This window comes from Lemur catta, unplaced genomic scaffold (genome assembly GCF_020740605.2).
Source record: "Lemur catta isolate mLemCat1 unplaced genomic scaffold, mLemCat1.pri scaffold_43_ctg1, whole genome shotgun sequence".
Lineage (NCBI taxonomy): Eukaryota > Metazoa > Chordata > Mammalia > Primates > Lemuridae > Lemur > Lemur catta.
This window is the reverse complement of record NW_025423850.1, coordinates 638847-653754: the sequence shown is the minus strand read 5'-3', so window position 1 is coordinate 653754 and position 14908 is coordinate 638847. Positions and strand designations below refer to the sequence as shown.

At 55.7% G+C, this 14908-nt stretch overlaps 1 protein-coding gene across 1 annotated transcript; it reads right to left on the bottom strand.

Moving 5' to 3' along the window:
- Nucleotides 1-78: 78 nt before the first annotated feature.
- LOC123629778 (zinc finger and BTB domain-containing protein 47-like) lies at nt 79-3131 on the bottom strand. Its single transcript, XM_045539168.1, is given in 5 exon segments — nt 79-579; nt 581-2001; nt 2004-2483; nt 2486-2552; nt 2919-3131. Coding segments are annotated over 5 exon segments (2682 nt in total).
- Nucleotides 3132-14908: the final 11777 nt, after the last annotated feature.

Below are 14908 nucleotides of genomic sequence, written 5' to 3'. Positions count from 1 at the left end.
GCCTGGAGGGGTGCTGCGAACAGTTTCCTCTCTTTTCTTTTTCCTTCACTTCCAAAAAAAACCCAAAAAGTAAAGGCTTCAGGGAGCCGCAGAAGGGGGGCACTTGCGAGGGAGGCGTCCTCCACCGGCTCTGGGGGCTGCCGGCCCGCGCCCCCCGGGTCGGGGTCTCAGGCGGAGCACATCCAGCCACCTCTGGAGGAGGGGGCCGCGGCCCAGGCCCGAGCTGCTGCCCCCCAGCAAGGGGGGAGGGCAGCGGGGTCCCCCCCGGAGCGGGCCCTGGGCTCCAGGTCGCAGCAGGTGTAGCTCGGCAGCTAGTTGGTGGCGTTCATGCCCCGCCAGTGCCGGCAGCGGTGGGGACGAGGGGCGGCGGGGCGGCGGGGTCTGGGGGAGCCCGGGGAGCAGGGGCAGCGCGGGCCTGAGGCTGGGCGGGGGGCGGGGGGCAGGCCCGGGCCGGGGCGGGCGGTCGCCGGCCCGCGGGCGGCTGACAAGGAAGCATTTCTCCTTGTGGGCCTCGAGCATGTCGGGGCAGCGGCAGCGCGGGCCGCACACGTCGCAAGGCTCCGGCTTCTCCCCGTGTGCGGCGCCGGCGCCGCTTCACGCTGGGCGGGCTGGGGAAGCTCCTGCCGCAGATGTCGCAGATGTCCGGCCTCTCCCCTGTGTGGGTCTTCGTGTGCTCATCAAAGCACTGCTTCATGTTGAAGTCCTGGCCACACCACTGGCACAGGAGCTGCTTGTGGCCAGTGTGGATGCTCACGTGTGAGGGCAGCTGGTACTTGTACTGGAAGCGCTGGTTGCAGTTGTCACATCTGAATGGCTTCTCCCCGGAGCGCTGCAGTGAGTGCACCTCGAGGGACATGCTGCGCTTGAAGGACTTCCCGCAGGCTTCACAGGTGGAGGGCATGTCCTTGGTGTGGGCAACCATGTGCGAAACATGGGCCATGGTATAGAACTCACAGATCTCACATGAGAACTTCTTCTCTGCGTACCCATGCACAATCTTCTTGTGCTCATGGAGGGACCAGAGCTTCTTGAAAGCTTTGCCACACGTCACACACTGGATGTTGCGCTCGCAGTCCGTCTGCCGCTGCAGCAGCCGCTCACTCTCTAGCAGGAAGCACTTGCCGCACTGGTCACAGATCTGCATGTGGCTGTGGGTCACATTCATGTGTTTCTCCAGGTACCAGCGGTTGTTGAAAACTCGTGGGCACTTCTGGCACCGGTGGTGCTGCTTCTCCTCCAGCCTCACGTTGGCCCCCCGCCCATCAGTGGCTGGAGGCCCTCGGACTGGTGCAGAGGCCACTCTGGGGGACAGCTTGGGTCGCTTCCCACTACATGGCCCAGCCTCCTCAGGCTCAGAGGTGCCTTGGCGCCAGGCATTCTCCCGGGACCGCGTGGCCATGCGACTGTGGGGAGGGGGGTCAGCACGGCTGCCCCGGCGCCCTGGTGGCCCCTGCATGCTGCCAGCTTCCCCCTCCTCTGCTTCCTCCTCCTCAGAGCTCTCTTGATCCTGCTCACTGGGCCCTTCCTCCTCCTCCTCTTCTTCCTCTTCCTCCTGCTCACTGTGCCCTTCCTCTTCCTCCTCTTCCTCTTCTCCCTCACTGCCACTTTCTTGATCCTCCTCCTCCTCTCCTCCACTGCCACCATCCTCCTCTTCCTCATCCTCTTCTTCCTCCTTCTCCTCCTCCTCTGAGTGTCTCTGCAGTGCATCCTCCCGGCCCAGCATCATGGTGGCCGGCTCATCCCAGGGCCTGGCTTCCCCTCGGCCAGTGGACACGTGCAGTGTCTGGTTGTTGAGGTTCACCTCCACAATGATCTGGGGCTGCTCCTGGCGGCTGTAGGTGCCAGAACCCCCAAGCTCTTCCTCCAACTCCTCCCCACCCTCCAGCTTACACAAGCTGGCCGGGGGCCTGCCGGCCTCCTCGACAGCACCCTCCTTCTCCTCTTTGAAGAAGGGCTGGGCTGGCCCAATAGTGGCAGGCACTGTGCCACCAGTGGTCCCTGCCCGTCCTCCACGTGCACTGAGTAGGGGTCAGGACCCTCGCGGGCACAGATCTTGGGCAGGCCTTGGGTGTCCGCCTCCTGCTTGATGTCACAGTAGTAGGGTGGCACAGCTGGGGTGCAGCTGGCAGCCGGCTGGGCCAGGGCCACAGTGCCGGGACCTGGTGGGCCTAGGGAGCGGGCGTCCAGCAGTTCCTGGCGGGACGCGGCGATGCCGGCCATCTGCAGCAAGGAGGCGGCACTGAGCACCTCGTGGGCGCTGGCTGCGTTGACCAGCAGCTCGGGCGTGTAGATGAAGCTGAGAATCTGCTGCAGGCCACCAGGCGCCAGCGCTTCCAGGGACAGCTCCACACGCCGCAGCTGCTCGTTCTGGGTGAAGAGCGAGTGGAAGAACCGGCTGTGGGCAGCGCGCGCGCCCGTGTGCGCCGGGAACACGCTGCGCTGGGGCACCCGCACCAGGCCCACGTCGCAGGGGTCGGGCTGGAGAGGCGCTGCTGGGTCAGGCGGCCCGTCAAGCAGGCGAAGTGCGGCGCCCCGTGCTCCGCCAGCGAGAACTCAGCGCCGGTGAGTCAGTGTCGTCCCAGCCAGCAGCGTGGCGGGTCCAGGGGGGGGGGCTGCGGGTGGGGGGGTCGCTGCCCCCACGGCCGGGCCGGGCCGCCCCCGCGCAGGGCCCCGCGACCACGGCCCCGGGGGCGAGTCCAGCGCCGAGCAGCTCTTAGGCTTTAATAAGTTTTGAATAAGCGTTTTGCTTTTTGTTTGTGTCCAAGTTTCTCGTGCCTGTCTCTGAAAACACATTTTAGAGCCATGTTAAAATGTTGGTTGGTCACGTTGCAGGGCTTGAATGGCACATCGCTGGGACACTGACGGGAGGTGGGGGACTCATCCGGTTTGAGTTTAGTGGGTCACAGTCACTTCCTCACGCTCAGCTCCTGGTGGCCGTCGTGGTCTGGGACGCCTCCCGGGAATGTCTCGCTGCGCGTCTCCGCTGCTGACCGCGGGCGCAGGAACCGGTCCTGTGGCCCCGCCCAGCGCCACCAGGCAGGAGTTAAAGTCAGCGTGAGAGACTGTTCCGAACTGACGACAGCTGAGCTGTCTAATTTTCGCAATGTCTGATGACACAGGGCCACGCACATGCTGTCGCCGGAGCCCTTCGCGGGCCCCGGGGCGCGGCAGGAGCGAGGCCGAGGCGCGGCCCCTCCAGCCAGGTCGCCCCGCTGCGGGCTGTGCCTGCGCAGCCCTCCGGCTTCTCCGGTTTCTCTTAGAAAATCCCCAAGTGCATCTCAGCTGGGTGACAATGAGAGCGTCCAGGCCTGCGGAACAGCGAAAGCTTCTAACTCCATTCAGGTCCCGCCAGCTCCAGCTTTTCCTGCCGGGGCCTCTGCAGGGTAGGAGCCTGGGACGGGGCTCTAGCCTAGTTCGCTCCAAGTAGAAATTTCATTTTGAATAATTCTCGGTTGATTTTCTTATTCTTTTTCAGGTCAACAACCATACGGTCTGGAAATACAGTTGGCCCTTGAACAACACGGGTTTGAACTGCACAGGCCCAGTTACATGTGGTTTCTCCTCCGCCTCTGCCGCCCAAGACAGCCCGACCACCCTCCTCCTCCTCCTCAGCCTGCTCAGCATGGAGACGACGGGGATGAAGACCTTCCTGAGGCTCCACTTCCACTTAATGGATAGTAAATATATTTTCTTTTCCTTATGATTTTCTTAATAACATTTTCTTTTCTCTAGCTTACTTTATTGTAAGCTAATAATACATATAACATATAAGATATGTGTTAATCAACTATGTTACTGATAAGGCTTCCAGCCAAGAGTAGGCTATCAGTAGTTAAGTTTTTGGGGAGTCAAATGTTATACGAGGTCAGTTCCCTCACTCAACCCCTGCCATGTTCAAGGGTCAACTTAATGTTAATTTTGTGCCTCCTTTTTTGCCTTTTTTTTTTTTTTTTTTTGGAGACAAGGTCTCGCTCTGTCCTCCAGGCTGGAGTGCAGTGGCATCATCATAGCTCATTGCAACCTCAAACTCCTGGGCTCAAGCGATCCTCCTGCCTCAGCCTCCCAAGTAACTAGGACTACAGATGTGTACCACCACAGCCAGCTAATTAAAATTTTTTTTTTTTTTTTTTGGTAAAGATGGGATGTCATTGTATTGCCCAGGCTGATCTCAAACTCCTGGCTTCAAGCAAGCTTCCTGCCTCGGCCTCCCGAAGTACTGAGATTACAGGTGTGAGCCACCATGCCCAGCCCTTTGCTGCTTTTATAGTTATTGTTTCCTTCTCTTGTGTAATTGTTTTGGCTAGTGTGCAGGAAAGAGTTAACACAGGCGATCTGAAATTGCTCTCCTTAGAAAGGCCTGCTTGCAAGCTTGGTCCTTGGCTGGCATCCGGGAACTTAGACTTTGGGAGGATCCCACATTAACTAACTGATGAGTGGCTCACAAATTGTACAAACAGTATGGTTTAGGCGGAGTACAAACTTCCCTTCTGGGATCTAGAATTTGGTTCTCTCCAGACAGAGGGTGCCCATGTGACCAGCCCCAATAAAAACCCTGGGCACTGAGCCTCTACGAGGTTTTCCTGGTCAGCAGCATTTCCCACTTATTGCTGGGAAAATCAGTATGTTCTGCATGGCTCCCCTGGGAGAGACCTTGAAGCTTGCTCCTGGTTCCCTCCGGAATTTTGCCCCGTGACTTTGTCCCTTTGCTGATTGTGCATAGCATCCTTTTGCTATAACAAATCTCAGCCATGGGTCCAGCTCTCTACTGAGTCTTGGGAGTCCCCCTAGAGAATTATCAAACCTGTGGGTGGTCTTGGGGGCCCTGACTCAGCTAGACACTCTATTTGTGGTGAAGCCACCTGTAAATGGCGAGAAGCGGCCTCCTGCCCATGTTAAGATCAGTTGTTGGCTCACAAATGGTGTTCTCTGAAGGCCCCACCTCCCTGCTGTTCAGCTGAAGCACTCCCCAGAGCCGTCAACACTGCCTGGGGTCCTGTTAGAATGCAAAGCTCCTCTCCCCCTCTCAGAGTGTCAGGTCCAGCCTCCTGGTGGACTGTTGTCCTGCTTCTTTGGCTCCTTGCTTGGAAAATTCACAAGCAGGGCCGGTGCCACCGAGTGACCACAGACAGGAAGCAATTCCTGCAAACAGCTTTTATTGCAGAAAAGAAGGGAGCTATACAAAGTGAGAGCACATTCCAGAGAGGAACGGGTCGGTCTCCACGAGTGGGGAATGACGTTGAGGACTCCAGGTGGTTTCCTTTGATTGGCCTGGTCCGGGGCAGGGCTTACGGGGACTGTGGGTGTCACCAGATGATTGATGCATGTGATTTGACAGGTGTTCTTATAACAAAGTCGCAGCTCCGCAGCTGTGTGAGCCTCAAACCTCAAGTCCCTGCTCTTCGTGGTTGTCAGCTGCGCTTTCCTGCAGTCCCTTCCCCACTTCTCCATCCCCTCGGAACTGTCATCCTGGCCTCTATCAGCCACCTGCAGATTTGATCTCTGCCTAACAAGAGCTTCTGACCGAGGAGGTCTGAGGAGCTCACCAGCGCCCCAGGGATCCGGACTGCACGGTCCCAGACGCAGCCCAGCATCTGCCTTTATCTTTCCTTGGAGGTTTGTCCCAAAGGGTTTCTCTTCTATCCTTTTTCTCAACTTCCCTCGTCTAGTCCATACCTGGCAAAGTCCACTGGGGTGGACTGTGGGGTGGGGTGATTCCCTGTGCCATCCCTCTGCACAGGTTCCTGCTCACCACACTCTCCTGTCACACAGGTGTCCCCCAAAGCCAGTTCCATGCTCCGAGGGCCGAGAGCTGGTTTCGACTCTGTGAGGGCACCCGGGAGCCGCCCGTCAGCAGCTCCAACTCAGGCCACTCACTTCCTCTTCCCTCTCAGGCGAGCCAGACCCTGCGGGGCCCAAATGTGCGGTTCTGGTGGACGCTGCTCACACCCTGCCCTGAGACCCGTGTCTCAGACACCTGCCCTGAGACACCCTGCCCTGAGACCCGTGTCTCAGACACCTGCCCTGAGACATCCAGCCCCGAGACCCATGTCTCAGACACCTGCCCTGAGACATCCAGCCCCGAGACCCGTGTCTCAGACACCTGCCCTGAGACCTGTGTCTCAGACACCTGCCCTGAGACCCGTGTCTCAGACACCTGCCCTGAGACACCCTGCCCTGAGACATCCAGCCCTGAGACATCCAGCCCTGAGACATCCAGCCCTGAGACCCATGTGTCAGACACCTGCCCTGAGACCCGTGTCTCAGACACCTGCCCTGAGACATCCAGCCCTGAGACCCGTGTCTCAGACACCTGCCCTGAGACCCGTGTCTCAGACACCTGCCCTGAGACATCCAGCCCTGAGACACCCAGCCCTGAGACATCCAGCCCTGAGACATCCAGCCCTGAGACCCGTGTCTCAGACACCCTGCCCTGAGACATCCAGCTAAGAAGCGTCAATTAATTCAGGAATCACGATGACTTGTGGAAAGTTGTTTTCAAGATTAAAGCCTTCCGCCATGGGGGTTGATCCAAGGGTGTTGGAGCGTGGTGGGAAAGATGCTTCAACATCAAGGGAGACCGTAGGAAACCAGTACATGAATCTGAATGTGAAGTAATGAGACAGTGCTAATCGGGACCTTGGTGGACGAGGTCACATTGGATGACTTTTTCAAACTGTGGGTCCATTTCTCATTTTCAGAACCAATAGATTCTCTTGTGGTTTTTTTTGTTTTTTTGTTTTTTTTTGACAGAGTCTCATTCTGTCACCTGGGCTAGAGTGCCATGGTGTCAGCTTAGCTCACAGCAACCTCAAACTCCAGGGCTTAAGTGATCCTCCTGCCTCAGCCTCCTGAGTGCCTGGGACTGCAGGTTCCAGCTAATTTTTTAATTTTTATTTTTGTAGAGATGGAGTCCTGCTGTGTTGCCCAGGCTGCTCTCGAACTCCTGGCCGCAAGTGATCCTCCCGCCTCAGCCCCTCAAAGTGCTGGGATTATAGGTGTGCGCTGCTGTGCTGGCCTCTTTCATCTTTTTCAAACACTTCCTGCCTCCTGCCCATCTAAATGAGGTTAGGACCAAGGGGCCTTCGGGGTTAAAGAGATCCATGTTAAAACCATGTGTGTGACTTCATTGAACCCTCAGAATCCGGTCACCTCATGTAAAATGAAAATGGTACCAGCACCCGCACGATGTCGGCAGAAGAGTGACGTGCAGAGTCCCACGAGAAGCACTCGTCACAGGGTCTGGTAAATGGGGAGCTTCGAGACGTGGTCGCAGTCCTCCTCCGTTCCTGAGGTCCAGTGGGACCTGCCCGCCTCATGGGCTTCTTGGCTTCTCTGGCCACACAGCAGCCGAGCCCTGCCGCGCTGAGGCGTGACATTCGGTCCTGGATTATTGTCCGTGCAGTGAGTGGATTAGATGTAGCTCCTGAGCTAGACTGCACACTGTGAGGACATAGCCTGTGTTTTCTTCTTCTTCCTTTTCTGTGCCCCTTGTTCTCAGAAATTCTCCTGGCTGGAGCTGAGGGGGACCTGGGGGATTTTCTTTGTCCACATCAAGTCCAGGTCCTCTGGCCCCAGGATCCTCAGAGCCCCACAGGCAGCCCCCATGAGATCTAGAGCCGGGGCTGCCCTCCTGCAGGGGTCCTGCCACCTGGCAGATGCCCAGGGCTGAATGTGCACCCAGCAGGCCCGTGGCCTGGGCACCCAGCTGCTCCCTGAGGGCACTTAGTCTCCCCTCGTCTTGCCGGGTGACAGGGGCGACACAACTGTGGTCCCCGGGGCCGGCCAGCATCTTGCTTTGCAGGCCTGTGGAGTCTCCACAGCAACACGCTGGGACAGGGTGCGAGGGGCTGTTTTAATGGAACAGGCGCGTTCTGTTTAGTGAGGGGCATTCGAGACCCAAGCTGAGGAGATTACACGAGCTGACTTCTTGACAATGTAATTATAGCTCATTTTCCTCACTCAACTAAAACCCCGTGGCCGGGCACCGGCCTGCTCTGGCCAGCGCGGGGGCAGCCGCCGCCGCCTGTCGTGTTGGGGCACCGGGCAGTGGCGGGTCTGCTTCCATTAGAATGTTCCTGAGAAACTGTGCACAACTGGTTTTCATGAGCATTTGCCTTGGGCTGGCGTCACGGTGTCGGGAAGGCTGCACGGCCGACTGATCGTGGAGTGCCCGCCGGCGTCCGCGTTGAGGTTCCCAAGCAGTTACTTGTCTGTAAACTCCGGGGAAGTTGGGGTTCCTATCCGAGGCGACAAGCTATTCTAAGTGAATCCTTTGGGAAAGAGAAAAATCCTTTTGTAGTGAAGAATGATCTCCCCTAATCGACGCCTCTGGTGAATTGGGCTTCCCTTGCCGTAGGGGTCTTGAGTGCACTGGGGTCAGCGGGGTCACGTGGCTCCAAGGGGCAGATGGGGGAGGGGGAAGGGGGGAGCAGCACAGTGGGGGGGCAGGTGAATTGAGCACCTGCTGCTTCCTGTTCTCACGTGACCCACTTGGGAGTCCTGTGCGGTAGGTGTCACTACCCCCTTTCCCAAGTGAACAAAGTGAGGCCAGAAGAGGCCAAGTAGGAGTCTGAGGTGGCCCCGCTGGCAGGGGCTGGGCCAGGACTCGGTCTGAGGCCACTTCACCGCCGGCCTGGAAGGAGGCCCTGGGCGCTGCAGCCCTCTGCCTGGGAACAACCTTGAAGGCTCTGGAATTTCAGGCCGCTCTTACTTCTAGCTCTTTGAAGCCATTCTCAGAATCGAGTCCCCTTATCCTTCAAGAGAGGAGATGAGTTTTCTCCGGGTGAGTGTCCTGGGCTCATTCCACCGTGGCCCGGAGGACAATGGCTCAGTGTTTCCCTCCCAGCCCTCCGGGACGCCTGGGGCTGTGCCGAGTCTTCCTCGACCTTCTCCTCTTCAGACAACCAGACTACTTAGAGCAGCAAACAGCTCAGGTTTCCCATTTTAACCAGAAGCTGGGGTTAAAGTTTTTAATGACCAGAGTGGTCTTTTATTTTTATTTTTTCATTTTACAAATGCTTTAAATACAGTTTATAAAAATAAGCTTTGATTTTACAAAAAAGCCAATACATTATTTCTTATTTTATTTTTTATTTCCTTCAGCTAGCCTAGAAAAAGCAATATATTAATATTAAAAGACAATGGGATGGGAAGCAAACTTCCGTGTTCCAAATGCTAACTCGACACAAGATTTCCTCTAAATGGGGAACTACCTAAATGCATGTGATGTAGTTATGTTTCTAAAATTACAATTAAGTCTTTATTTAAATATTTTTAGATGCAATTTTATCTCATGCAAACTATTGCATAAAGTGTATGTGATATAAGTTTTAACCACAAATACAACCAGAGCTAGCCCAGATCTTCCTAAAGTACACTTCGGGTGCGACATTAACACCCTAAGGTGTTCATGAGGTGTTCTTTGAAAGAAATGTTGTGTAACAAAAGCATTTGCCAAACACTGAGTGAAAGCTGAACACGTTATCTGAAACTGCAGGACTCCCTCTAAGATCTCAACATGCTAGTATATATTTATATTGGCTATCTATTGCTATAGAACATATTATCCCAAAAGCCAGTGGTTAGAAACAACAATAAACTGTGAGATGCCACTCATGGCATCTGCGGGTCAGGAATTTATGAGCGTCCTGCTTGGGTGGCTTTGGCTCATGGTCTCCCCCGAGGCTGCAGTCAAGGTGTCAGCTGGTGACGCGTCATCCGAAGGCTGGACTGGAGCCGGGGATCCTCACTCGGCCCGCAAGCTGGTGATTGGTGGAGCCCTCGGTTCCTCTCCCCGGACCCCTCTGTACAGGGCTGCTTCAGGGTCCTCCCGCTGTGGTGGCCAGCTTCCCCCAAGGGACAAGGCAGAAGCTGCAGGAGGCATCACCTCCCCCAGACTCTATTGGTCACCCCCGCCAGCCCCGCAGCATTGTGGGAGGGCTCCACAAGCCCTTGAAGTCCCAGAGGCAAGATCTTTGGGGCATCATGATACCTTTCAACCTTGGTGTACGGTTTTCTCCAAACTTGCTTTACCTCAGATAGTCACAAAATCCTTTTGTCTTTCAAGGAATGCGTATCCTGGTGTGTGTTGATTCCTGCTGTTCTAGCCCAGGCTGCTCAGTCCGACCCCTGGCCCAGATGAGCTATTGTCCACCAGCCTGTGTGGTGCCAGGAGACTTCTTTGTATTTGGTGTGCGTGCATGTGGGCGTGTGTCCACACACGTGTGCGCACATGGGTAGGTGCACATTCGGGTGTGCATCTGGGTGTGTGTGTACATGCATGGGTGCACCTGGGTGTGTGTGCATGCATGTGTGTGCACGTGGGTGGGTGCACATGTGTGTGTGTGCACGTGGGTGGGTGCACGGTGCTGGCCAGGAGCTCTGTGGGCAGAGCCTGAGCTGAAGGACTTCCTGGGTATTTAAACTGCACCCCCAGGGGCTCTTCCCTTGCTGCAGTGCTGAGTTCCCGCCCACACTGGGGCCACTCCCTCCCTTGCTGCCACTGAGTTCCCAGATTCAGAGCTGGGGTTTCTCTCCACTTCTTGGTTTCTTCCTCACCTTCCTCCACTTTGTGCCTGGATCCCCCTTTCTCTTTCACATCAAAGCCATCTTCCTGGCTTTTCTTTCACAAAAAGCTATGGTGGTCAAATCAGAAAGAACTTCTAAAACAGGATTCTGAGCCGTTCATGACCGAATGTATCTCCCCCTTCTTTGCCGAGAGGAAGGCTCTCCCTGCAGACCCAGCCGCCTGGTCAGCACGTCCCAGGGAGGGTCACTCTCCCTCCCTGTCCAGCCAAGGACGGGCCAAATCTAAGGCAGGAAAAAAGAGACACAGGGACTTGAGATTTCATATCCCGTTACAGGCAGCGTTTGTCCTTCTATCCCAGACCTGCCTCTGCCTGCATCTAGCTCGGGCAGGAACGCAGCCTTCCTGACCATCGAGCTTCTCTGACATGCTCTTGCCCTCATTCCAGGAAACCACGTCTTTCCTGCTCTGCTTTTGTGGTGGCCCTCCCTCCACCTCCTCACCCCCTCTATATCGCAGTTGCCTCGCACATCCTACCATGGATTTGGCTCAGCCACGTGCCTGCTGCCCTTGTCCTAGTGACAGTGTGAGGTCCCTGAATGAGCATCCGAAGCCGTGGCCCTGGCTGGATGTGGGCAGGGGCTGCATCCTCAGGCAGCCAGGCAGAGGGTCTGGAAACACAGCACGCTGTTCTTGTTTCTCCGTGAACTCATGTGGTGAACACGAGAAGGCTCATAGGCTGCTCAGTGTCCTGGTTGTCCAGTGCTGGGATGGGGAGGGACACACACCGCATCTGACGCACCGTCAGGTGGGGTTAACGAGTTTCTCTCTCTCCCCCTCTCTCTCTCTTTACTTTTCCTTCCATGTCCTGGGCAAAGCTTACTTATTCGTAGAAGTCTTGTCCATTGTGTCATTTCCTTCCTTCTCTGAAGGGCAGATTTCCATCTGGGTATCTGGGAAGAGAGGAAAGGAAAATAGTTCTTGGACAGGGTGGTTCTGGAAATTAATAGCTCCCTCCTCTGTGTTGTCAATCTCCAGACTTAAAGGATACAACTTTTTTTTTTTTACCACCCTGCACAATTGGTGATTAAACACCAGGGTTGTTATGACAGAGAAAAAAGGTTAGATTCTAATTTTGGCAGCAAGAATAAAGACTGACCTTGTCAATAAAATGTAGTCAGGGAGTTTAAACTCTTTTGCCAAAGGCCTGGTTTCCCAACTAGAGGGCCATCCTCCGCCTCCTCCAGTGAAGTTGCTGATATTTTCCCTTGTTGATACATTGTCCTAAAATGCTGTGCAATTATTTTCCCCTTAATTGTCTCCTGGAACTACTTAGCACATTTTCTCTGAGTGAGGGATGGTGCAACCGAGGCACGGAAACACGACAGCGTGAATACCGTGCTCCCGAGGAGCTCTCCCCTCGCCCGCTGACGGCCCCTCTTAAAGTAGCCTCTGTGGATCCAGGGGCAGTGGGGCTGAGACACAAGACCCTCACCAGCCTGTCGTGCCTCTAGAGCTCAGCCCGTAGGGGAAAAAGGACCCTCACCACTAGCCAGTCGCAGGCAGATTACAGAGCGTGGGTGAGGGCACGTGACTTTTTGGAAGCAATACTCCTCTCTAGTGGCCGGGACTGGTTTGCTTCCAGATTCATGCAATGGCAGCCACCCAAGCCCCAGGTAGACGGTGGGATGGGGCTGTGTGGGGCGGAGTGGCTATCTTCATTACCTGAGTCATCTGGGCCAGGTAGACAAGTCTGCAGGGCACTTGTCCCCAAGCAAAGCTAAGTGAAGATAAATGTCTAAATCATCTTCACTTCCTTGCCAAAGCCACTGGGTGTCCAGGATGCAGCTGTAGCGGGATGTGTCAGGAATTTTATGCCTGTCTCTTTGTCTGGGCTAGATGTCCCTCTCTCTGGGATCCTACCCCCATCCCTGTCCTGACTGCTGTCAGCATTCGTCACTCTGTTACAGTCACCCGTCTGCCCTACAACACTATAACTGGCTTTACTGCAGGAACCGCGTGTGTGTGTTTCTGTAGCCTTAGTGTTTAAAATAGAGCCTGGCACCCAGTAGGGACCCAAAGTGTGTTTTCTGGGAGAATGAAATTGTCCTGCAGCAGAAAAGCAGCAGCAGGTGTCGCTGTCCCCGGTGAACTCAGGAGGGCTCGGCGGGATGCCTCCTGAAATGTGGAAAGACCCGGGCCCCTGAAGCAGACACGCAGCACCGGCAGGGCCAGTGGGGGCTGGAGGGAGGCTGGAGGGAGGGGAAGAGACAAGTGACTAGGGCGAGGGAGAAATCTCCAGTGCATCAGCACACTCTTTATTCTTGTCCAGTGAACATTTCTTGTTTCCTCTGGAGTCCCAGCTAGATCAGATGCTGGCAGTTGAGGAAGCGAATGATCATTGAGGGCGGGTGGAGACCTGTAGGAGCCTCGCTCAGAAGCAGACGTCGCTCCCTCCTGGCCGCCGGTCCCACGGTCGTTGAAACAACCAAGAGCAGGAGGGTGGTGGATGGGCGAGTCGGAGGCCGCAGGGAAAACGGGCCCCTCCCAGACACACACACAGGCCCACGGAGGCTGGAATCACTGCTGGGCAGACGCCACCTTTCCATATAGGGATTTTTTGCAGAGAAGGGCAACTGATAAGAAACCAGTTCATATTAGGCATTTAGTAAACAAAGGAAGGAAGATGATTTCTAGGTCTCAGCCGATTCAAGATGATCTCCAACAGCAGTGTGTAACAACACACTGTTTTTAGGAATGGAACTTCTGTTGTTTTTTTTTTTTTTTTGAGACAGAGTCTCACTGTGCTGCCCAGGCTAGAGTGAGTGCCGTGGTGTCAGCCTAGCTCACAGCAACCTCAAACTCCTGGTCTCAAGTGATCCTCCTGCCTCAGCCTCCTGAGCAGCTGGGACTACAGGCATGCGCCACCATGCCCGGCTAATGTTTTCTATGTATATATTTTAGCTGTCCAGATAATTTCTTTCTATTTTTAGCAGAGACGGGGTCTCACTCTTGCTCAGGCTGGTCTCAAACTCCTGACCTCGAGCCATCCACCCACCTCGGCCTCCCAGAGTGCTAGGATTACAGGCATGAGCCACTGCGCCTGGCCTAGGAATGGAATTTCTTAGTTGCACAAGATCTGGTATTGTATCCTAGCATATAAAACGATGCACTTGGGGTTCCCCACGTCTAACCCCGCAGCAGACAACCACCCATGAACTCAGCTCGGGACCCACTGCCTGCTCCTCCCCCTTGGCTCAGGCCCCTGGAGGTCACGTGAGCCACCGCGTAGCCCCCTAACACTGAAAGAAGATTCCACCTGGTCCTCCGTCCTACACGTAATCTACCAGGAGAGTGAACTGGAGACTGACACCTGGGAGGGCACCGAAAATCCCCCAGTGCTTTGGGCGCTTTCCTTGTTCAACGCCAGTTGGTGGGTCCTTACGGTTCTCAGGCATCATTCCTCACAAGGTCTCGTTGACAGTCTCATCCTCCTGTGTGTCCCCGGCACTTAACGCTGGGAAAGGCCATGGTAAACCCCCAACTGCGGGGAAGCAGCCTTTTGTCCAGAGCAGTTACCTTTTAGCGCTGGTGTCTGAGCTGCAGGTGGCACGTGGAGGATTTGAGACTGAGGGACAGACAGGAAATCACCCAGAGAAGAGGCTTCTGTTTGGCCCAATCGGGTCCTGCGGGGGCCCCGGCGGGAGGGTGGACTGTCCCCTCTTGGCGCCCACCAGGTCTGCGAATCTCTGTCCACCCTGTGGGGGGCCAGCCGGGCCTTTCCTCTGGCAGAGGCGTCTCACAGCGGCAGGGGGACTTGGGGACATGCACACTCAGGGGAGCACAGACAGGGGAACTCTCAGGCCTGTCATCCTTCGCACAGGCACGAGACCACCAGGTGCGGGACTGTGACCCTGTTTGACAGTGCCATGTGCTTAAGGAGGGAGTTCTGTACTTTCACAGCTGCAGCAACGGAGAACTGAACAGTCTCTGCAGCCGGCCAGTCCGCAGACACCGCGGGAGACGAATCCCACCCGGGCTTGTCTGGACCAGCTTGGGACACACAGGAGGACAGAGACAGGTAACGAAGGCAATGGGCCTGGACAAACCAGGGCCAGGCCACTGGCGGGGGCCAGCGGGGGTGGAAGTTAGTAACAGGCTCACAGCGCAGTGTTGTACATGCAGGGTTAAAGTTGACGCACAACTGCAGTTCTCCAGAATTATGTTTAACTTAATTGCTCAATAACCTGCCGATATTCTATACCTTAGTATGAATTCAATTCTGTTCACCCCGCTATAGCGTTGCTTTGCAAAGTCACCAGTTCAAAGAAGTTCGTTCCCGTGTGTCGGGAGTGAGAGCAGCTGAGTCCTAAGAGTGCAGGG